At 38.1% G+C, this 24607-nt stretch overlaps 1 protein-coding gene across 5 annotated transcripts in view; it reads left to right on the top strand.

The window, feature by feature from the left end:
* The first annotated feature begins 1620 nt into the window (after positions 1-1620).
* NBEA (neurobeachin) overlaps positions 1621-24607 on the top strand; it is a 676277-nt gene continuing 653290 nt past the window's right edge. For 4 of the 5 annotated variants that reach the window (XM_061434789.1, XM_061434791.1, XM_061434788.1 and 1 more), the window contains exon 1: positions 1621-2001. In XM_061434789.1, the coding sequence (XP_061290773.1) occupies positions 1705-2001 (297 nt within the window). In that variant the 5' untranslated portion in view covers positions 1621-1704. The remainder of the gene's footprint in view (positions 2002-24607) is intronic. The other variant, XM_061434790.1, reaches the window with a different exon arrangement.

Raw genomic sequence — 24607 nt, 5'->3', positions numbered from 1 at the left:
TCGGATTATGACAGATTTGTATATTGACTATTTTCAATTGAGTTGACAGTTAAAATGATTTGAATATACCTCAAGATACCTAATAGTTCTGGTGTCTGACAATATATTTCTATTGAAAAGGGTATACCTCATGAAATATTAAAAAAAAAATTACATCCTTCATTTTGAGATAAACACTAGTCCTGCCTATTTAGTTTTAATTCGACACGAGCGGCAAGACTGTTGTGTACATTTTAATTTTCAAAAGTAAAACTATTTTTTTTTTCATTCTCTATACGTGAAGACACAGAAATCTATTACTTTAACCACAAATTAAGACTGGCAGAGAATTACTTATATTTTAAGATAATTCTCAAAATCCTCTGAATTGTACATGCCTAACAAAAAGGGGCGCATCATTAGTTGGCGTCATACCTGAGGATCATTAAGGATTTTTTAAATGTGGGATTTGTCGCTCCCACCACCTACTACCCCACAGTGTCACACGGTGCAGCCTTTTTAATCTGGGAGGTGAGTTCAAGAACTGTTTGTTGTTCAGAGCTCCATCCAGAGAGGATCACTGTTTGACAAGTTCTATTTTAAGTCGTGCCTGTGTGTGCAGGTGTCAGCCTCTTTGATGGCTGTAGAAAAAGACCCATTATACTCCATCTGTATCCTTCCCCCGACAATGCAGGATTATTCCCCACAGTGCGTTCGTTTCTGCTTTGCCAGCCACTTTTTTTCACTGGGTAATTCCAAGGCGGGCAGGCGGACAGGACTGAGGGAAGGGCCTGAGGGGGCAGAAAGAGGTCGTCTGCCACTCCCCTACCTTACAAGGCACGTGGCACTGGCTGTAGCAGCTGCTGGATGCGACGACGAAGATGACGAACCTCTTCCTAGCAAGAGGATAGTGAGGGAATAAGGAGGTGGCAGCGAAGGCGAGACACACAGTCGGGTGTCCTTCCCCACAGGGAGAGTCCACCCTCAAGGGAAAAACTCTGAGGAAACCACCACCCGCCCCGCCTCTGCCAGCTCGCCCCAGTGTCTGGCAGCGGTCCCCATGCACCTGCTCACCTGTCTATCCGTTCAGGGCGGTTGGGGGAGGGACGAGGGGTGTCGGGCTGGGTGGGTGGAAGGGGAAGGAGGGCAGGGCGAAAGAGGGGGTGCACGAGGGCTCCGCCCCCCCGGAGGCTCTGCGCAGGCGCAGTGGCCGCTACCGCAGGCAGGGGGCGGCAACATGGCGGAGTGAGCGGCGGCGTCGGGGCTTCACAACAACAGTGGCGCCTGTAGCAGCGGCGGCAGTCACAGTTCTGAGCTTCAGCGCCGGCCAGCACCGCAGGCAGCTGCTCGCGCCCCAGGGTTATTCCGAACGGCGGCAGCATCTCCGCGGGGGGCGGGCCGGGCCGGACGGACTGGGAGGGGGAGCGTGAGGAGGCAGCGGCGGCGGCAGCGGCACAGCTGCTGGGCGGGCACTGCCGCTCGCCGGGCAGCGGTTAGCGGCGCCGCCACCGCCGGGAATAAGCCTGAGAATAACCCACCGCCTCCGCCGGGGAGGGCGTCGGAGCGGGCCGGGTCGAGGCGCAGGCGGGGAGCGGGCCCGGCGCCGCGGCGCTGGTGGATGCTGGGGCTCCGAGGCGACGGCCGGGGGGCGGGGGCCGAGGCAGGTATAACGGTACCGGCGGCGGCGGCGCCTCGGCTCTTCCCTTCTCGTCAGGAGGGGGGCAAATGGCGAGCGAGAAGCCGGGCCCGGGCCCGGGGCTCGAGCCTCAGCCCGTTGGGCTCATCGCCGTCGGGGCCAGCGGCGGCGGAGGCGGCGGGGGCAGCGGCGGCGGTGGCAGCGGGGGCAGCGGGATAGGGGAGTTGAGGGGGGCGTCCGGCTCCGGCTCGGTGGTGCTGCCCGCGGGGATGATTAACCCTTCGGTGCCGATCCGCAACATCCGGATGAAATTCGCAGTGTTGATTGGACTCATACAGGTCGGAGAGGTCAGCAACAGGGACATCGTGGAGACGGTGCTCAACCTGGTAAGGGGAAAGGCGTGCTCGCCATCTGCCTCCCAGCCCCGCCACGGCCTGCCTTCCTCCCCAGGCGCTGGCTCCCACCCCTGCACCCCCCTCCCCGGGTCCCACACGCAGCGCGTCCCCGCGAGCACAGATCGTCCAGCGGGTATCGCCCAGCGGGTGAGCTGCCTGCTCGCTGCCAGAGCCACGCCACCTCCCCGTTCTCTCCTCCGGTCCTCTCCTGCCGCGTGAGCGCAGTGCCCAACTTCACACCGCCTAGGATCACTTTTCATGACTGCGAGTCGTCAGTCGTCCCTGGCCGTACAGGGTTTGGGTCTTCTTGAGAGTTTATGGTCACGGGGAGAGGAAGGCCTCCTTTTCTCTGGGGTCCTTCCTGCCACACTCTTATAATTGTCGGTGCGGTGGCTCTCCCAGGATGAAAGCCTTGCCCCTGGAGCCTAAATTCCCCGGTGCTCCTGAAACGTGAGAAGCACGTCAGCTCCAACTTGAGCAGCTGGGTTGTGATGTTTTCGAACGAGGAGGAAAATGATGCAGTTTTGCATCTGCTTTTAAATATATTCCCAGACTGTACTGGAGAGTGCTGTGTCTGTTTCTCCTCCCCCACCCCCCCCCACCCCCGCCCGCATCTCTTTTTAGGTAGCCTTTCTTTCTTTGTAATACGGCCCTGAATACACTGACCTCGTAGTCATTTTTTTGTGCACATGAGGTGTTAAAATGTGGGGGCACCTAATCATACAGGTTGGTTTCTATGGTTGCCTTCAGAGAGCGTGGCATGTGGCTAAAGACCAGAGGAAAGGTGTTAAATTCAGTCCTAGGCTTTGGTTTCTTACATGATAAGAAAGAGTTACTGCAGAACTGTGTATGACTTAATGTTTGGCGATATCTATCTACGGAGAGGCTAAGAATCTTCAAGATGTCAGGGAAAGACATGGGGAAGAACTAAAGAGAGGAGAATCATAGATTTCGGATAATAAGACTAGTTCATTTAAGATTAGTTCATTTTTTTTTTTTAATGCCTTGTAAATGCAGTTTTTGCTGCAGCACAGCTTTTTAAACAGTTTCCTCTGCAATATTTAGCCTTTGACAAAATGTCAGGTTGGGTTTTGGAAGGCAAGGCTTAAATCAGGAGCAATCAGTTGACTATTGTATTTGATGTGGAGTCACAGGAATATAAAAATATGCTTATAAGGAGATTTGATAACACCCATGCAGTCAGAATTTTCAGCTAAGCAATTATTTTTATTTGATCTATTGGGAAACTGAAAGAAAGCTGCAGCAGCAGTGCCCTGAGACAGGAATTAGATAATGTCTATGGTATATCTACCTCTTAAATGTACAGAAAAGTTAAAGCTGTTGGGTTTTGTTTGTTTTTTATCTTTTTCTTTTTGTTTTTTTTTTTTTCTTGCTTGGGTGTCAAGTGAAAGATAGGAAAATATCTGACTTTTCTTTGTTATATTTATTACTGTTTAAGTACCAAACATTTCTTTGTACTTCTGTGTACCCTTCAAACAAATCACCACAAGAAAGTCAGTATAAGTTTGGGGGACTGTCACTTCCTTGGTATAACCAAATTCTTTTCAAAACACTAATAGAAATACTGTTTTCTTGGACATTTTAATTTTAACCAGCAGCCAATAGGAGGTCAGTACTTGCCTTTTTTAAAGAGATGAAATCTCAAAATACGTTAGTAGGTTAGCAGGTACTGTTCTTCTGTTAATTTAAAAGAAAACATTTAAAGTTTTTTGTTTTTTTTTAACAGTTTTCTAATACCATTTTTACCTTAGATGATGTGATTTTAGGTTATTTTAAGAAGTATTTATATGCTTACCTAATACATTTTTCTGTGAGAAGAGGCAATAGAGACTGTTACAAGCTGGAAACTGATTTGAATGTGTAACCAGTTTGGACTCTGCAGCAGTAGCAATGTATGCTGGATCAGTTCTTAACAGATGGGGTTCTATAGATATATAGTAGGTTAAGAAAGGAAGTGAAATATTTCTGTTGAGGTAAAAAAGAATTTTAACTATCTTCAGTGCACTGAAAATCTGGCTTGAAGTCTCCATATGCAAACATTATTAAAGGTTAACTTTACTGGTAAGCTTAATTAGAGTAACCAGAAATAAGTTAATACTGACATGGTACATCCCCAAATCCATTTAAGATGTAACTGCATTGGTTTTGGCCGTTAAAAATCAGGTTTAAAATTTCTTTGTACATACTTAATGAGTACAGTTCATAGAAACTTTGGGGGAAAAGAATAACAAAAGCATCTATTACTATTAAGTTGTGAAGTATATTGGTTGTGGAATGCACATTAGCCATTTGCAGTGTAATATTTCTGGAATGGAAGGTTTAGTGCTTTATCTTTCCCATATACTCATGATGAAAGTGTCATGTGAAAATTTGTTGATTGAGAAAATATTTGAAGATCAATATGTTTAAAAATAATCATCAAACTTAATTCTGTTTACTTAATGAGTATATCAGTAAAATCAATTTAGGGCTCTCTGTGACCTGCTAAAGGTTGGAAGCCTCTATGTCTCTTAAAATGAGGTGGTTTTTTTTTTGTTTTTGTTTACGATCTTAATTTAAAACATTAAATTAAAATGTAGTTGGGAATAATGAAATATGTATCACAGTGCTTTCTATGACAGAAAAGAAAGGAAGAACTAATGAAACTTGAAAACAAAACAGTTCCTGGCTTAAAACCCTGTCTCAGCCACCTTTGTCAAAATATTTTTTGTCCTGTATATTCTTTTTCTTTATATGATGAAACTACTAATACTTGGTTTTTAGGTTTCTCACATACTTTACCCAAAGAATTAAAAGTTTTATAGATCAAAGTTGAAGTTTACACTAAAATACAAGACTAGTTTAATACAGCCATGGTTGTAAGTTTGGGTCCTTTTTTGACCAGAGGTAGAGATCCATTTCCACTGTTAGGTGGATTATGGGAATTTGTTGAAGAATCACCAATGGAATGAGAAATAAAATGAGTAATTTCCACTGTAGATGAGTGTATTTGTATGATGATATTATAGTTCACTTGAAACGTTCAAATATGAGATGGATAGGATCAGGGATATGAGTAAGTTAATTTGTAAATAAATTACAGTGAAAGTATATTGTCAAGGATTTTGCATCACAGCTTTACCAATGGAAAAAACTGATCATCGACAAAGTTTGGCTTTGGGAGGTATTATTTAATGTGGCAGAATAAGAGCATTTAGCTATAGAAAAGGAATTTTGTTGGCTGTTTCAATTATGAAACAGGTATACTAGGCATACTACTTAATCCGTTGCTTACTTTATAAACACAATATATGTTTATATAAGGTTTTTACTTCCTTGAAGTAAATTCTGTGTATACATAACATGTTCTTTGTTTATAACATGAAAGTATCTTATTATAGATTTTAATACAAACATTTTTAGAACAGATAAAATGCAACATTAATGTTTACTTAATTCACAATAGGTTTATTTTTTGGAATTGCTGCCTTAGGTAGTATAAATCTATAGGATTTGATTTTTTCACAAATCATGCAATATACTAGTATATCTTTAATGGTAGAAAACATTTCCTTTGATTTTTTTTTTACATTCTAAGTGGTATACTGTATATTGTATTAAAAGTATAATAAGATACTTTGAGGGGATTTTATGGGCTAAGTTCCTCTCTACTCTTGATATATGGATTGTGGTATTATTGTTAAAAAGAAATTTAAAAGATTTTCCCTTCTGTACTTGAATGTGACAGTGACTTTTATTCCTTAGAGTTTTTTTCATCTGCAGCTTCATAATCAGAATAATTTAATTTTAAAGATATTTATAATTTCACGAACAAAAGATGTGTTCTGCTTTTGAACTAAATTTCTTTTAAATATATGTAGTTGGATTTTTGAGTCATGGAAGCCCTTAATATCAACAGAACCACATTTATTTATATTAAAATAGAATTTCCTTCATTTTATGTTCATATATAAGTCCTTTCACATTAATTTGAATTATATTTTATTCTTATTATTAGGTATTGAAAACTAAATTGAGTGTGTATGTAAATATTGGGAATTTCAATATCCTGAGGAGTTCTGAAGTTTTCTTTTAAAATATTAATTTAGTTGTATTAATACAACTAACCACTAAGTAGAATGTGTTCTATGAGTTTGTGATCAAGTTATAGTAATTTTAAATAAGTATTTTTTGTATTGCTCGTCAGTTTTTGGCAAATACTTTGTAGTTAATTAAATGTATCTCAAGGTTCTCTCATCTTTTGCTCTACGTTCTCCAAATACAGTGTCAAATTTATTGGTTCCAGCTTCCATTTTGGATCACTGATGTGGCAGTATTGTAAAAATCAGTTGTCCACATTTTTGATTATTTACTTTAATAGTAGTTTGCATCAGTTTCATAGGTTTTTTTTCATTTCTTGCCTCTAATTGTGATATTTTGTGCAGTGTCAGCATATTTCCTTATTATACAAAGATACAACCATCATTTTCTAGTTTTGTGTATGCTATTTAGTCTCTAGTTATTTATACATGTTTCATTGCCTATGCTGTGAACTCTGTGAGGGCGGAAGGCTATGTTATGTATACTTTTTTTTTTTGGTATTTCTGGCTCTTGGATAAGTTAAGTGAATTTTGAGAATGTACAGGACACCATTGTTAGGCAGTAGAGGGCAAGTTTCTGAAATTCTGTTCAGCAGTAGGGTCCGGATCCAAGATCTTGAAATAAATGACTCATATAAAGTTAATGTATTTCCTGTTCTTACAATTAGAAATATTTGTTGACTATATATGAATGTTTTCTATGTAGGGTATTACTCTATAAGTTAATATTATTTTGAACTGATGTCTTAGAATAAATAAGAATCTGTTAATTGTTTTTTGGTATATATTGTCAGATATATACACTCATAACTAAGAACATGTTATTTTAAGTAAATTATGTGTGTATATATATATATATATATATATATATGGCATTGAATAGAAATTAAAAATATTGTTACTATTTGTCATGTTACCAGGAATAGTGGACATTTCTTTTTTTGTCTATCTTGCATACATTTCTGCTTTTTGGTAATAGTACCCCACTTTCCTTAAATGAACCACTCATCCTCCATTCTTAGTTCAGCTGGTTCAGATGGATTCACATGGGCTGGTGTATAACCCAGACATGTCCAGAATCACCATGACTGCTTCCTAGGTGAGCATTTAATCTGAGGGGAGCCACAGGATCAGTCACAGGACTTGAACTGAAATTCTTCCTTTTGGGGTTGTTGAATTGGTAGACCCATTCTATAGCTGTGGGGTTTGACCAAATGTTAGAATTGACCTATGTTAGAATTTGACCAAGTATGAAGCCAAGAGAGAGAAATATATATATATTTTTAAGAATTAAAAAAAACATATTTCTTTTTGGCTGTGTCAGGTCTTAGTTGCAGCTTCCAGGATCCTTGTTTCTCTCTAGAGGTGGCCTGAAGGCTCAGTAGTTGCAGAGCCCTGGGCTTAGATACCCCAAGGCATGTAGGATCTTAGTTCACCTGCCGGGGGTCAAACCTTTGTCCCCTGCATTGGAAGGTGGATTCTTAACCACTGGACCACCAGTGAGGTCCCCAGAGACCTGTATCTTGATGCTGCTTGAGCACCTGGAGTTCTTTGTCTGTGGTGATCATCTTCTAACCGTTAACGTCTCTGTTGTAAAGTTTATTATTTTTTATTGTTATTACTTTCAAATCAGCGTAAATTGCATTTTTGTCACTTGGAAAAATTTCCTTGCTAGCTTAGACATTAATAACTGGAAATGGGACAATGTGGGAACAGATCCTGAACGTTGAAATGGAGTGCAAGGCAGTGAGGACTGCTTTCCCCCAGCAATTCCTTTTAAGGAATTATGAAACAGCTCTTTCAATTGTTACCTGGGTTGTTACCTGGGTTGTCTTTGGCCATAGAGCTGCTGAGGCTGGAACTTTAGGGATTCTCAAGTGTTTTGGCCAATTTTTGCCTCATAAGAAAGGAATTTTCTTTGGTCCAAGCTGGCATGCTTGGAAGAAGAGAGGGAAGAAGGGATTGTGTTTCCAAGTAAGAGAGGCCTTTTCTGCCTATAGCTGCCATCTAAGAGAATCAGAAAATCAAGAATCTTGAAGGTTGGAAATTCTAATTTTTTTTTTTTAACTTTGTACTAAAATTAGTAAGAGGAAAGACAGGAGTTTAAATTAAACTCAGGCAAAGTTCTGGTTTACAGCTTTTCTCAAGCACCTCATCCATTCTAGTCCCAGTCTCCTGACCAAAGTAACAGTCCAGTTACTAAAGAGTTTTGAAAAAGGATCCAACCAGGGAACAAATGATAGAGTAGCTGTACCTCCTCTTCCAGCATATTATTTCACATTGCTTCAAGGAAAATCATTAAACAGAGGCTTTTAATGGGTGAGTAATGTGAAGGCTTATTGCTATGAGATTCAGTATTGCTATGAAACTTAAAAGACAGTTTGGTATCTTGACAAGATCTCTGGCTTTGGTTGCTAGTTCAACCAGTTGACTGAAGTAAATTGACCAAAAGTTTATTGAGCTTTTAGGGGCACTATTTCCAGGATAACCTCAAGCCTGGTAAACAAAGTCTTGTATTCTTTTTACGTCTAAGGCAATTCTCAGCCTCAATAAGAGGAAGCGGGCTACTAAAACAGTACAGCTGCTAGAAGGAAGATCTGAGGCCATAGAGGATAATGGACAAGTGAGGTCTTCTGAGGCGGTGGTGCATCACCACCATGATGATGGTGATGCATCCAGATTGGTTGATCAAGAGACTCCATTGCTACGACAGGCAATTCTTGCTACTCTGATCAGTAGTATATGGTCTATTGGTTTGAATTAATAACCATGATATGTTTACTGTTGGTTTGTGAACTGGTCCATATTGCACAGAGGGCAAGGAGATATCAAAGAAAAGAGGGAGACCAGATTGGTCTCTGGCAGAGACTCCAAATTGGTCGCTGGCAGGTTTATTAAGCAGGAGAATGTGTAAGGCTTGTCTTTGGCAACCACAAGATGAATGGTCTCCACACCTGCCTACCAGAATCTTTAAACTACAGAGGCCTTAACTGAGTTCAGTCATTTGTACCATCCAGATGGTTTCAATACCACCTTGCTCTCAAGGCTCTTTCCCACTGTGGGAAGAGTAGGCAGAGTGTACATTTGAAGGACAGGGGAGGGGGTGAGGAGCCTCTGATTGCCCAGATCCAGCTCATGGGTCAGCTGACGGTCATGTCCTCTTGATTATCTCCTCCATATTTACATTTTCCATTCTTCTAAGTGGGCATTATGATTATTTATTGTTTCTTTTACCATTGTGTATTAATTACATGGGGGATGGTTACATTTATTATATAGATATACATTGTGAGATTGTGAGGTACCACCAAAAAATTCATGTTTGGACCTGCTCGAGAATAATATTCATAATACAAACACTTCAGACTTGTTGAATCCAGTAACTTGGCATTTTCTTTGTCTTCCTTCCTGCCTTCCCACCCATGATGAAGTAATGGGTGCATTTTCTGTTACAGTTAAGATAGTAATATTGTTAAACATGGTATTTAAGAAGTTATAGACTGGTTCCAAATAGGAAAAGGAGTTCGTCAAGGCTGTATATTGTCACCCTGTTTATTTAACTTATATGCAGAGTATATCATGAGAAACGCTGGACTGGAAGAAACACAAGCTGGAATCAAGATTGCCGGGAGAAATATCAATCACCTCAGATATGCAGATGACACCACCCTTATGGCAGAAAGTGAAGAGGAACTCAAAAGCCTCTTGATGAAAGTGAAAGTCGAGAGTGAAAGAGTTGGCTTAAAGCTCAACATTCAGAAAACGAAGATCATGGCATCCAGTCCCATCACTTCATGGGAAGTAGATGGGGAAACAGTGGAAACAGTGTCAGACTTTATTTGTCTGGGCTCCAAAATAACTGCAGATGGTGACTGCAGCCATGAAATTAAAAGACGTTTACTCCTTGGAAGGAAAGTTATGACCAACCTAGGTAGCATATTCAAAAGCAGAGACATTACTTTGCCAACAAAGGTTCGTCTAGTCAAAGCTATGGTTTTTCCTTTGGTCATGTATGGATGTAAGAGTTGGGCTATGAAGAAGGCTGAGCGCTGAAGAATTGATGCTTTTGAACTGTGGTGTTGGAGAAGACTCTTGAGAGTCCCTTGGACTGCAAGGAGGTCCAACCAGTCCATTCTGAAGGAGATCAGCCCTGGGATTTCTTTAGAAGGAATGATGCTAAAGCTGAAACTCCAGTACTTTGGCCACCTCATGCGAAGAGTTGACTCATTGGAAAAGACTCTGATGCTGGGAGGGATTGGGGGTAGGAGGAGAAGGGGACGACAGAGGATGATATGGCTGGATGGCATCACTGACTAGATGGACGTGAGTCTCAGTGAACTCCGGGAGTTGGTGATGGACGGGAGGCCTGGCGTGCTGTGGTTCATGGGGTCGCAAAGAGTCGGACACGACTGAGCGATTGATCTGATCTGATCTGATACATGGAAAGAAATGAATGTATAGGTGGTTGAGGATCCAAGGGCTAGAATGTTACAGATTTCTATTGATTTTAACTTCCTAGCATCCATCCCTTCTAAAATTTTTGATACTCCTTTGAGAAGTCTTCTCTTCTTGATGTTTGGTTTGCGTGCTTTGAGCTTTCCCTGGACTCCTTTCTGCTTTCCTGGACTAGAAACAGAGACTATACTTGGCCCATCAGTAACATTATGGTTAAATATCTACCTGCACATCTGTGAAAGCTTTGTAACTCCTTTCCTTCTGCTGGAGAAAGAAGATGCTCACTACTGGAGTTGCTAAGATGTTAGACTGTAAGTCTAGACTTGACTGGCATGCTGGTACAATGAAGGCAGAGGATGCTTGAGGATGGTGCTATCATACAGGCTCCAAGAACCAAGAGAGAGATTACTGATGACATCTTTGGAGCCTTTTGAGTCACTTATATTACCAGGCTTTTCAGTGCATTAGACCAATACATTTCTTGTTCTGCTTAAGCTATTTTGAATCAGGGTTCTCTTTGCTGCATCCCAGTGATTTCTAACTAATACTTAGAATTAAAATTAAAAGAAAAAACTTTAGGTATTAGGTATCGTCAGGCAAATCTTAAGAAAAATAATAACTTGGCAGAGGGCTTGATAAATTTGAAGGAAAAAAAAAGAGACATTGCAGATTATTTTAATAATTCATCTTCACTAAATAAGAACATAAGGTAATACTGAGATACCATGAAAAAGGAATGATTAAAAAGAAAATTACCAGTGTTCATCAGCATGCCAAAATAATGTTAAATGATGTTATAGGGTCTGTAAAATGTTACAGCTGTTCTTAATGAAATTTTCCTGATATGCATCAAGAAATTTAAGAAGTTCTTTTCATTAATCCTTCATTCTTTTTTAATTAATTTATTTTTTAATGGAAGGATAATTGTGTTACAGAATTTTGTTGTTTTCTGTCAAACCACAACATGAATCAGTCATAGGTATACATATATCCCCTCCCTTTTGAACCTCCCTCCCATCTCCCTCCCCATCCCACCCCTCTAGGTTGATACAGAGCCCCTGTTTAGGTTTCCTGAGACATACAGCAAATTCCCATTGGCTAACTTTGGGATTTTACATATGGTAATGTAAGTTTCCATGTTACTCTTTCCCTATATCTCACTCTCTCTTCCCCCTCTCCTCATGTCCGTAAATCTGTTCTCTTAAGTCTGTTTCTCCATTGCTAGCCTGCAAATAAATTCTGCAGTACCATTTTTCTAGATTCCATATATATGCATTAGTATACAATATTTATCTTTCTCTTTCTGACTCACTTCACTCTGTATAATAGGTTCTAGGTTCATCCACCTCACTAGAACTGACTCACATGCTTCCCATTTTATGGCTGAATAATATTCCATCGTGTATATGTACCATAATTTCTTTATCCATTCATCTGTCAATGGACATTTAAGTTGCTTCCATGTTCTAGCTATTGTATATAGTGCTGCAGTGAACAGTGGGATACATGTCTGTCTTTCGATTTTGGTTTCCTCAGAGTACATGCCTGGGAGTGGAATTGCTGGGTCATATGGTGGTTTTATTCCTAGTTTTTAAAGGAATCTCCATACCGTCTTCCATAGTGTCTGTATCAATTTACATTCCCACCAACGGTGCAAGAGCGTTCTTTTTTCTCCACACCCTCTCCAGCATTTATTGTTTGTAAATTTTTTGACGGCCATTCTGATCAGTGTGAGGTGATATCTCATTGTAGTTTTGATTTGCATTTCTCTAATAGTGAGCGATGTTGAGCATCTTTTCATGTGTTTGTTAGCCATCTGTCTTCTTTGGAGAAATGTCTATTTAGATCTTTTTCCCACTTTTTGATTGGGTTGTTTGTTTTTCTGGTATTGAGTTATATGAGCTGCTTATATATTTTGGAAATTAATCCTTTGTCAGTTGTTTCATTTGCTATTATTTTCTCCCATTCTGGGGGTTGTCTTTTTCACCTTGCTTATAGTTTCCTTTGCTGTGCAAAAGGCTAAGTTTAATCAGGTCCCACTTGTGTACTTTTTTTTTATTTACATTACTCTAGGAGGTGGATCTTGCTTTGATTTATGTCATTGAGTATTCTGCATATGTTTTCCTCTAAGAGTTTTATATTTTCTGGTCTTACATTTAGGTCTTTAATCCATTTTGAGTTTATCTTTGTGTATGGTGTTAGGAAGTGTTCTAATTTCATTCTTTTACATGTAGCTGGTCAGTTTTCCCAGCACCATTTATTTAAAAGGTTGTCTTTGCCCCATTGTATATTCTTGCCTCTTTTGCCAAAAATAAGGTACCCATAGGTGCATGGGTTTATTTCTGGGCTTTCTATCTTGTTCCATTGGTCTATATTTCTGTTTTTGTGCCAGTACCATACTGTCTTGATGACTGTAGCTTTGTAGTATAATCTGAAGTCAGGAAGGTAGATTCCTCCAGCTGCATTCTTCTTTCTCAAGACTGCTTTGGTTATTCGGTGTCTTTTGTGTTTGCATATGAATTGTGAAATCTTTTGTTCTAGTTCTGTGAAAAATGCCATTGGTAATTTGATAGGGATCACATTGAATCTGTAGATTGCATTTGGTAATGTTGTCATTTTCACAATATTGATTTTTCCTTCCCAGGAACATGGAATATCTTTCCATCTGTTTATGTCATCTTTGATTTCTTTCATCAGTGTCTTATAGTTTTCTGTATACAGTTTTGTCTGCTTCATCATTCATTCTTTAGGTTAAGGAAAAATTGCCTATTGACAAGTATGAGGGTTAAATGATATAAATAGAACTCTGCAATAAGTATATGGTCAACAATGGGAAAAGGTTAGGTAATTTTAAGTCTGTGTTGTGAAATATTATACTGCTATTAAAAGTTTACTTACCTCAGTTTCCTTATGTATAAAGGGGTTACGTCATAAGATTGTTGCACAGATTAAATGAATTAATTTGTGTAATGTGCTTGGTACAAAATTAACTTTGTGTAGTACTTACTATTGTTATTTTTATTATCCTGAATCTGATGATCATCTTATCATAGAAAGAAAATAATGATCTAACTGAGTTCTGTTTTAGCTTGAGGTACCTGAGCTGGTGAACCTGTCAGAAAAAGGATCTCAAGTGTCTACAGATCATAATCTCCTAATGAAACATAGGAGTTTGTCCTGAATCCTGCATAGTCTTTAACAGTGTCTGGGGTTTTTATCATAATGAAAAACTGGGGAACAAATAGGATGAAGGAACACAGACAGCTTCCTTTGCCTAGAATCCCTGCTATCTCTTGCTTTCTTGACAGCTGAATGTCACGCGTGGATGTGCACTAGGACATGAACGGTGATCTTGGGTAAATAATACCTCCCTCTTGGAGTATTAGCTTAAATATTTAGAAATTTTTTTCAGTAACAAACCTTGAGGCAAGGTGGGGGACTAGAAAATATTTTGTGGTCAGTTGTTTTAGAAAATAATATTAGTGTAAGAATTATCTTTTAATAGCTCTTAACTGATTACAGGGTACTTACAGAATTGTGCTGTGTTAACTCATCCTCAGAAGCACTTCCTTTTCAGGTGCAATTTCTTCTCTACAAATGTGGAAACTAAGACTGCAGGAAATATGAAGTATTAGTCAGGTGTCCAGGTATTAGTTTCCATAGCTTGGACTCAGGCCTTCAGATTCAAAGACTGTAGTCTTCTGCATTATTTGAACAAAATGTAGCTACTTAGAAATTATCCCAAAGCACTGCATTACATGAAGAGATGGTGCTGGAAGGTGAGGGACCAGCCAGCTTCAGTGAGCTGATTCTGTGGTAAAAAATGCTGCCCATAGAGGACTTGGTCCACAGAAAATAAAATGAATGCAGGACAATTTGATGGATATGTATACAAAATGATCTAATGACTTACATTGTGAACTTTTAATTTTTGAGTTTGGGGGAACTGATTATACAGTATTATTAATGTTAACTAGCTTTCATTTGTACAACTTTTCACTAGGCAAAGTGTGGATATTTTAGATACTACTATGAAAAAGAAAATAGTATGCATTGATATTTTTATATAAAGTAAATGTGTTATGTTTTAGTGTTAATCAGATGAACCACTGCATAAATCATGTTTGCTTGGATAAAACAGATGAATTAATTATAGAAGGAGTTATAATAGAGTCTAGGTGATACCATTTCCAATAATTGATTCTCTTTTTTCAGTTCACTGATTAATAGAAAATTCTATGGAAGGGTAGATGTCTAGATATTTTCCTCTTTAGAAACTACTTCCATTTTCTAAGAGAAATAAGCTACAGCTGATTTTAAAATGGCACATAAGTATTTCTAGTGTTATTTTAAAACTTCTCACGTGTGGGAAAGGGAATTGGCATTTATAAAATTGGGTTTGATTTCATACCTCATGCTTTTAAAATCCTCTAACAAGCCCTTTGAAATAAAGCCCTTTCAAATAAATATATTTGAAATAACTATACTTTAATATAATAACTGCTGCTGCTGCTGCTAAGTCACTTCAGTCGTGTCCGACTCTGTGCTACCCCATAGACGGCAGCCCACCAGGCTCCCCCATCCCTGGGATTCTCCAGGCAAGAATACTGGAGTGGGGTGCCATCACCTTCTCCAATATTATAACTAAACTATGACAAAAATTAAGGGGCTTGTTCAAGGTTGCAAATCTGTTTAGTTGCAGAAATTAGACTCAAAGCTAGAGGTTCTAAGTTGTGCTTTAATAATGATGATGACAGTGATAACTAATACTTACTGAATCTTTACATGCCAAGCACTATATTTAGTATATAATATGCATTATCTTATTATCTTGACCTGGAATATAAACTCTTCAATGAAATAAAAATAGTCATTGTCTTTCAGGGTTAAACTAAGTCTGGTATTTTAAAAGAGAAGTGCTTGCAACTTTAATTACATCAGCAGTATTTTATTATAAAATGTCATAGAATTATTGTACTTGATTTGTAATGATTTTTTGTAGCTTGATTACCCTTTAAAAGTCCTTGAATTTAAATTAAATATTTAAATTATTTTTAAAGCTTATGAAATATGAGTCATCAGTGGAAGAATGTTTATTTTGTTATACTGTCTTGACTATTACTTGCTAAACAATCACTGCATTTCTCAAGTCATCCTGTCTTCTTTTTTTTTTTTTTTTTGGTCTAAAGAACTCCTGCGCATGTTTCAAGAATTAACTCTTATCCCCCTCTTAAGTAATGCCTTCTTTGATGTCCCCCTAGAAGCGCTTTCTCCTATCCTGTGCTCTCCCATCACACTTTGTACACAATTCAGATTTAAAGTAGTTCAGATTGCCTGATCTATTTTAATTGTTTGTTTTCACTTGTTGGACTGCCATAGAGACTCTGAATCCCTCGAGATCAGAGTGTTGTCACCTTGGTATCCTGAGTACTTAACATAAAATCTAGAAGTTTAGTGCTGCTTAGTGAAGTTTCTTTGAATGAGGATTTTTTTCACATTTGATATAGTTTGCTTGTTTTTGTCACTTCTGGCTTGGGTATGAATCTTTTCTTTCTAGGCTATTCTGGTTCTCCTAATTTCTGTGTTTACTTCTTGCTTTAACATACCGGCTTTTATTTTTTTTTATTTTTTGAGGAGAAGGGAGGATGGATGTGTGTATGTGTGTATGTACACACATACACATGTGTGGAATCATAGAGTCTTCATATCTGGTGAATAACCTGACACACACGCATACATGGAGTCATAGGGGAGGATGGATGTGTGTATGTGTGTATGTACGCACACAGTCGTAGAGTCTTCAGATCTGGTAAATAGTCTGACTCTGTCACTTGCATAGGTGAAGAAAGAACAGTTGGGTCATATCCCACAGCTTTTCACCGAATTTGAATTATCACCTAGATTCTCAGTCCACTGTTTGTTTTTTTTTAATTTTATCTTTGTGCCCGTAGTTCCACTTTGCCTCAGACCATTTTGAGGTTACAACTCTCATCAAGGCGCATACTTTAAAAAAAACACTCTTACACACTCAGATCATTTGAAATGATGATTAAATAAATTACTGAGTAATCCTAACCTGGGATTCTTTTGCCAGAGTCAAGATACTCATTGGGAATATAACAAGGAATTATAGTCTCTGCCTTCAGTAGCTCAACATTCAGTACTGGAAAAGGAAGGAAAAGACACACAGATTCCATTGGCAAAAAGTGATACTATAAAGATTTTAACAAAATGCTCTGGAGATATTAATGGTTCCACTGCCTTTGCCTGGAGGAGTCTGGAAAGTTATCATTGGTTGGATGACTTTGGATTGCATCTTGAAGGACAAGTAACTGTTTCCCAGGATAAAAAGGGCAGGAGTGGAAAAGCTTTCCACACAGAGGGAAAGAGGGAGTCCTTCCATGGTTGTGTCCCTAATGTTAACTACAAACTACAGTCAGATAAGCTTTATTTCTTCTTGTAGAAATCCGCCCCACATCTTTTTTTAATTCCATGAGTGTTTATTGGCTTAATGTTTTTTAAAGCCCTTTCAAGCTTGCCCAGGGGAAATGGTAAAATTTATTAGAGTCCAATTAAGTGAGTTATTTCAGGAGTTCTGTTTACATATTTGTTTTATCAGTAAGAGAAAAGGTGAGATGAACAGAACTGAGGGTGTTGAAAGTTACTTTTAATTTTTTTAGTTTTATAAAATCAGAATTCTTAACATTTTATCAAAGTACAGTTAATGGTTTTCTAAAATCTAGAAGAAAATTCAAGTGCTCCTGATACAGTTCAGTATCAGGATCGCTATGAATAAGCTGTTTTTGCTTAACTGGTCTCGTATTAGTACTGTTTTGTTAAACTTCTTCCTCTGTAAGGAAATCCTGTCCCCCCCCCCGCACCGCCCCCCCCTTAAGGATAGTGGTTTTTCCCTTCTGCAAATCAAATTACAGTTTTTTCATTACCAACATTACAAAATTGAAAGAACATTAAAAAAAAAATTGTCAGACACTAAGTCAAGTAATGTTATATATAATACTCCTCCAACTATTTATAAAGTTGTATATTTTCATGATTTTTAAGAGTTGAGATTTAATGATTAATGTTTATCAAAGTGTGACTTTTCACATTTTCCTTTCTTTGGAGTTTCTGAGCCTATTAATAAAATATGCTAAGGTGTCAATTTTATGTTTTCCTTTTTCTTTTTGCGTGTTAATCTGTTAATCTGCTTGTTTCATTGCTGTTACCCACCTGGCAGACAGCAGACCTTAATTGCGTGGGACTGTAGGTGCAGTCTTTTAACCATTGACTATATTCTAAGTTTAGATTCAAATGGAAATATAACCCATTAGTTTGGTCTCATTAGTACCACTCAGGGACTGACTACGTTAATTGGTCACAGTTCAACAAGATTGCCTGAGTGGTCTTGGAGTTGTTTTGAACCATTAGCATTTTTTCATCCTGGGCTTTAGGATCAAAAACATTCATTTTTTAGGATGACTGCCTTATTTTAGGAGTGGGTGGAGTAGCTACGAAGAAGCATTTTTCTATGTGAACATATTCATTTAGATACTTTGATAGGAAGTATGTTGAGCAAATAGATTTTAGTCAGATCTGCTGTTTTTTTCATTATCCTGGGCTTTTTAATTCTAAAAATAATGTTTAACCTTATTAGTGATGTACACACTGAAAGGTAAACTAATGTATTTTAGTTACTGCGTGACAAACTGTCATTCAGAATGACAGCTGCACCCAATTACATTGAAAAATTATGCTGCCATACTCTGAAATAAATTGAAGATGCCCTGCTTAGAAAATATGGGAAATAGACATTTACAAGAGAGATTTTTCTAGTGAAAAATATAGGGGTTTTAGATCACTGTTACAATGCATTCTGTATCCTGGAGCTCAAATTTATTATCTTTGTATATAAAGGAAATAATGTATTTTCATTTTAATGCCTATCTGACCCCATAACCACTTTATTCCACAGATACTTTTTTGAATACTTAAACCATATGTGATGCTAAGCTCTGAGGATATAATGATCATGACCACAGTCCCCACCCTGGAATTGATAGCACTGTAGGGAGTGAAAAATGCAGGCAATGAAATGTGTAAATTCTGTGATAGAAGTAAATTAGCGAATAGGGGGTGACACCGAAAGGAGAAATGTGCCAAGGGAATCAAGGGAGGACTTCATGAAAGTGATGATGTTTGAGTTGAGTTTTGGAAGATGGCCTGATCTGTGTAGGGCTGTGCAGTCATATGGTAGCTACCAGTCACATGTGGCTAGGTGAGCACTTTCAGTGTTCCATAAGCATAAAATGTGCACTTGATTTTGAAGAGCTGGTATAGAAAACGTAAAACTGTCATTAATTATTTCAAAATATTTATTACATGCTGAAATCATACTCTAGATACATTGTGTTAAATAAAATATAAATTAATTTTGCTTATTTTCTATTTTTCTTTTAATGTAGCTAATAAAAAATTTTAAATTACATGGCTTGCTTTATATTTTTATTGGCTCTGAGTTACAGCATTGATTTGTAGGGGACATCTCAAAAGTTGATGAACTGTTGGGAGTATAGGAAGAAACTATTAGATACTCTAGCATGCTCTCTCTTTTAAGAGAAATATGTATGCCTATGCATGTGTGTGTAGCGTGTATATACTATGTATTCATATACTGAATATACTTAGACATACAGACATGTACATAATATTTATATTGTCTGAGACACCTCATATTGTGGGTTTTCCTGTTATATGTCAGTAAACCTCAACCTAACTAATGCATTGACTTAATAGCAACAATTTAAAAACCACAAGTCACTAGGGAAAAACTTGTTCTCCCTGCCCTGGTAAAAGTTGCCTAAATAATTCATGGAAATCAATATTGCAACAAATTAAAATGCATTTTATTGTCAGCAAATACTTTGGAAGGCAAGTTGTAGACATTGTTACAGAGTTTAAGAAGCAGAATAAAATGGAGTTGCTTTATAAGAGTTGGAGTTGCTTTATAAGAGTTGGATGAAGTTATTTCTAACATGTTTTGCTTATAAAATTTGCTGGATAGTTTCTTAATTAAACAACTGCTTTTTGTAAGTTAACTATTAAAAATTTATATGAAAATATACTTTATGGAAATGCATGTATGCCTTGTTTACCAAAACCACAAATCCAGAAGTAACCTTAACCTTTCTATGCTGCTGCTGCTGCTAAATTGCTTCAGTTGTGTCTGACTGTGCAACCCCATAGACAGCAGCCCACCAGGCTCCCCTGTCCCTGGGACTCTCAAGGCAAGAACAGTAGAGAGCAGATTATATATATATATACACACACATGCTTCATGGAGGTTTATCTATCATGATAAGAGTTCTCTATTGTATTTAGGTTGCTAATTTCAGTACTAATTATCAGGAATACCATATTTTAAACAAGACTCATAACTGAATACTAAAATACTAAAGTTCTGTAATGCTAGTGCTTATCTTGCTAAGATTTCAAAGATTATCTTGATTTCAGATATGGAAACCTAGGCACAGAGAAGTTACAATATGTTCCTTTTGCAGTGCCCCTGTTTTCTTACTTTGAATCACTTTATCCTGTTCCTCTCTTCAGCTTTTTCCTCCTTGTCTCCCTCATATTTTTATTCTCGTATGCCTTTGTCTATGCATTCAAAGGCATTTCATGTTTACTGGTGTCACCTCTCGTCCAAACAGTGGACTAAAATAATTAACTCTTTCCTTTAGTTAATTATAGTTTTATATCTGCTGCAGTGTTTGTAGAAAATTGAGATCTTTACTTTAATAATAGCAATAATTATCATACTTGATGGAGATAAGGGGGAGGTTAATTTAAACATACTTTTATTTCTAGGTAATTGTTAGGAGCTGGAGGATCCATACTTAGGGATAGTATAATCAAACCTAGGGACAGAATGAGATTGGAAAGATGATTTTTTCTTTAAGGACTTCAAATTCTAGAAAAAGGGACCACTGTATAAATAAGAAAAAGAAAAGAAAAGAAAACAACTATGTGATCAGACCTTTGTGGTATAACTAATCTGAATTCAGATTCTGGCTCTGCTTTTGTTTTTCTCTTGTGACCTTGAGTAGAAGTATGTATTAGAATACAGTATCAGAGAGGAGGAAGTGATGAACTATTTGCAGGAGTCAGGAAAGACTTCAAGTGGAGGATTCTCTTGAAATTGGCTTCAAGGGGAGCAGGCGTTTGCTGAGTAAATAGAGTGGAGTTAAGGACATTCCAGATCTGGAAATTTAAATTGGCACATTATAAAGTAGTTAACATCTTTCTAGGAGTACTTTTTTTCTGGCAGATTTCTGCCTATCTTTTTGGACTTAGCTTAGGTTTCTATCTCTACTGCAGATCCTTCTCTAACTTTTGAGGCAGTTAAGCAATTCCATTTTTGTGTTCTATTAGTGCCTTCTATATACATCAATCTCCCAACACCCTTAGGAGTCACATTCTTGAAATGTAATATGGTTGGCAAAACTGCATGGCAAAACTTCAATTGGCAAAGTCAATGTCAAGGTCAAGGTCAACAGAGGTTAGGGAGAAGAAAACAAAAAAACAATGCATTAAACCTGTATATTTGTATATAAGTATATAAAGAAAAGTTCTATAATGTAGCCATTTCCAAAACAAACCAGGTTCATCTGGTGCTTGTTTGTACCAGTATAATAAAAATAATAGAGTAGCCTGGCGGGCTACAGTCTGTGGGTCACAAAGAGTTGGACACGACTTGGTGACTAAAAACCATTTTTGTTAGTTATACTGCTAGATTGTTGACTGATTTAGTAACACGTCTTGATGGAGAAATAAAAAACACAACTACGTTAAAAATATGTATCTGTTATGAGTTATATGTTGATTTCAGAAATGTTAAAATGTGAAAAATATTCCTTAGAATAAAAGAAATACAAAGTTATCCTTTAGTACAAGAACTCGATGACAGAGGCATTCCTGTCCCCATTTAGGACTTGGGAAAAGTGAAACTTCGTGTATTTGTAGCTGAGAACTTTGGGCAGTGTGCAGCAAGACATTTTGGCAATAGAGACATGAGCAAAGCAATATGTTCATTCCATGTAAGCTGATTTGATGAGATAGACCAGTGTTATCTTACTCTTTGAGTAGCTGTCTGTGGTTCTATCGTGAAACAACAGGATTGGTCAGAGAGGACAGCGTGTTCAGTGGTCAAGTGTGTTATTTGTGGATGCTGCTTCTTGCTCCATCTTGTACCTGCTTCTTTTAGGACTTTTATAACTGAACTAATATATTTGACTCCCTGTGTTTAGATTTATAAATTACTGTGTAAATACTATTTGAGTCAAACCAGTCTTGGTATCCTGGTTTTCTGTAAAGAGCTTGACTTTTGGGATAAGACTGATCTGAATTCAAATTCTGGCTCTGCCTTGGCTTTGTGACCTTGAAGCAAGTATTTCATCTCTCTGACCCTCTGTTTCTCTTTCTCGTTCTTTGAGTCTATGTGTCTATCAATGTCTAGGTCTATGTATCCCACTGTATGTACTTTATATATGTATATTCATATATAATATATCTGAAAAGATGTTATTTTCTCTTGTATTCTTCTTGTGTGGGAACTGTGGATGTGAATTATATATATGACATATCATTGTATTATTAAATTTCTCCTGCTGTACAGAATGTTCATTTAGCACATTGGTATTCAAAGTGTGGTTTGAATCCTGGTGGTTCAGTGGTAAACAATCTGCCAATGCAGAAGACTCAGATTCTATCATGGTATCTTCCCCTGAAGAAGGAAATGGCAACTCACTCCAGTGTTCTTGCCTGGAAAATCCAATAGACAGAGAAGCCAGGTAGACTACAGGCCATGGGGTAGCAGAGTTGGACACTGCTTAGCAATTAAACAAAAACAGTTCAAAATGTGGGCCACAGATCAGGTTTAAATATTTGTGAAAATGTTTGTGGTCTAAAATGAGATACAGAGCCTGTGACAGAATATACATTATTTTGTCAGTAAGCACACTGTTTATTTCAAATGCTTCCCTTCCCCCCATAATAACTTTTTAATTTTTTTTTAAAGACTTTCTTGATGAGGGAAGCAGTGTGTAAATGCTTGTTTGATTCAGTTGACTTCTCATTGGCTGGTACTCTAAATAGCTTGAAATAAAGTACTTTTCCAGTGAACAAAACTTAGTTTTGTGTTATTTTTTGTGTGTGGTGTTAGAAAGGTTCACTGCTGTTAGTGAAAAGATACTGATTTTGGACTTGGATCCTAATCTTGTCTTTGTTACTAATTAGTTGGGAATGTTGTTTACATTTCATAGACCTTACTTTGCTTGACTGAAAATAAGGATTAGGTTAGATGATAATATGTGGGCCTTTCAAGGTTTAACATGCTATTACTCTGTGATTTTAAATAGTATTTTTTTTCTTTTTTTTTTAAGAGCCAGAACAGAGAATTGTTTATTAAAGTTGAAGATAAGATGCACTAGGATAGAAACATACTGTAAGAAGCTTGTTTTTGAAATAGATATTTTTATTAAACTTTAGTCAACCATATGCCAGGAAGTTGGTTCTAAAGATAGAATGGTTAATGAAAAGTAGTAATCTCTAAGGGGAAATAGGTAAACAGAACAAGGTTGACCCTTGAACAGTGTGGGGATTCAGTTCAGTCCAGTCGCTCAGTTGTGTCCGACTCTTTGTGACCCCATGAATCGCAGCACGCCAGGCCTCCCTGTCCATCACCAACTCCCGGAGTTCACCCAGACTCACGTCCATCGAGTCAGTGATGCCATCCAGCCATCTCATCCTCTGTCGTCCCCTTCTCCTCCTGCCCCCAATCCCTCCCAGCATCAGAGTCTTTTCCAATGAGTCAACTCTTCGCATGAGGTGGCCAAAGTACTGGAGTTTCAGCTTTAGCATCATTCCTTCCAACGAATTAGGGGTGTACAAACGCCAAGCACTCAAAACTTGCATGTAACTTTACAGTTAGTCCTCCATGCCTATAGTTCCACATCTGGGGATTCAGCCAACTGCAGATCCTGTAATTCTGTATAGTATTTATTGAAAAATACCCACATAGAATTAGACCTGCATAGTTTAAACTCATGCAGTTCAAGAATCAACTGTATATATACATGTAAATATACAAATGGAGTAGGTGATGTGTTAGTGATATGGACCAAAAATGTTGAAAGAGGAGGTCGTGAGAAACCATCTAGGAGTAGGTAAGCTTTTTCTATAAAGATGCAAGTATGTTAGGCTTTGTAGGCCATATGGTGTCTATCACAACTACTCAGTTCTGTAGTTGTAATAGGAATGCAGTCATAACCAGTATTTAAATGAAAATACATAATTTTCCAACACTGATTTTCTGGCAGACTTTAGTGCAGTTCTGACATAACCTGAAGTTAACACAAACCCCAAGTTAAGAGCTTAGTCCCATAAGAATGCCTCCATTTCAGATACCATCTGTAAATGGGGTTACCTGAATTTGGCCTAGCTGACAGTAGTCCCTTAGGGTCACTAATTTGCTAGAATGACTTACAGAACCCAGGAAAGCACTGTACTGGTGAAAGGTTGTTGTTGAATCACGCGAATACACCGGGATTCTTGGGCCCCGGAGGAGAAGAATTCAATCCGGGGCCAGAGACGAGGCTTGATCGCTCAGAGCTTTTGTGTAGTAAAGTTTTATTAAAGTATAAAGGAGATAGAGAAAGCTTCTGACATAGGCATCAGAAGGGGGCAGAAAGAGTACCCCCTTGCTAGTGTTAATAATGAGGTTATATAATCCAAAGAATGTCTGGAGGTTGTAAAGACCTCCTCCGACCTACTCCCATAATTTACATTTTAAGATAACACTGTCCTCAGGCAAGATACATCCTTGTAAAGACCAGGTATACTCCCATAATTAACTTTTTAAAATAACAGAAGGTTGAATCCAAAGACTGTCCTTAGGCAGGATACATTATTGGTATATAATCCTAAGGAATGTGGAGAAAGAAAAAAAGTTTGTCCTTTTTTCCTCCTTGAGAATTCCAGACCCCTCT

The sequence above is a fragment of the Bos javanicus genome, chromosome 12 (assembly GCF_032452875.1).
Source record: "Bos javanicus breed banteng chromosome 12, ARS-OSU_banteng_1.0, whole genome shotgun sequence".
NCBI lineage: Eukaryota > Metazoa > Chordata > Mammalia > Artiodactyla > Bovidae > Bos > Bos javanicus.
Note: the sequence above shows the minus strand (reverse complement) of the source record. Positions and strands in the feature narration are given on the sequence as shown.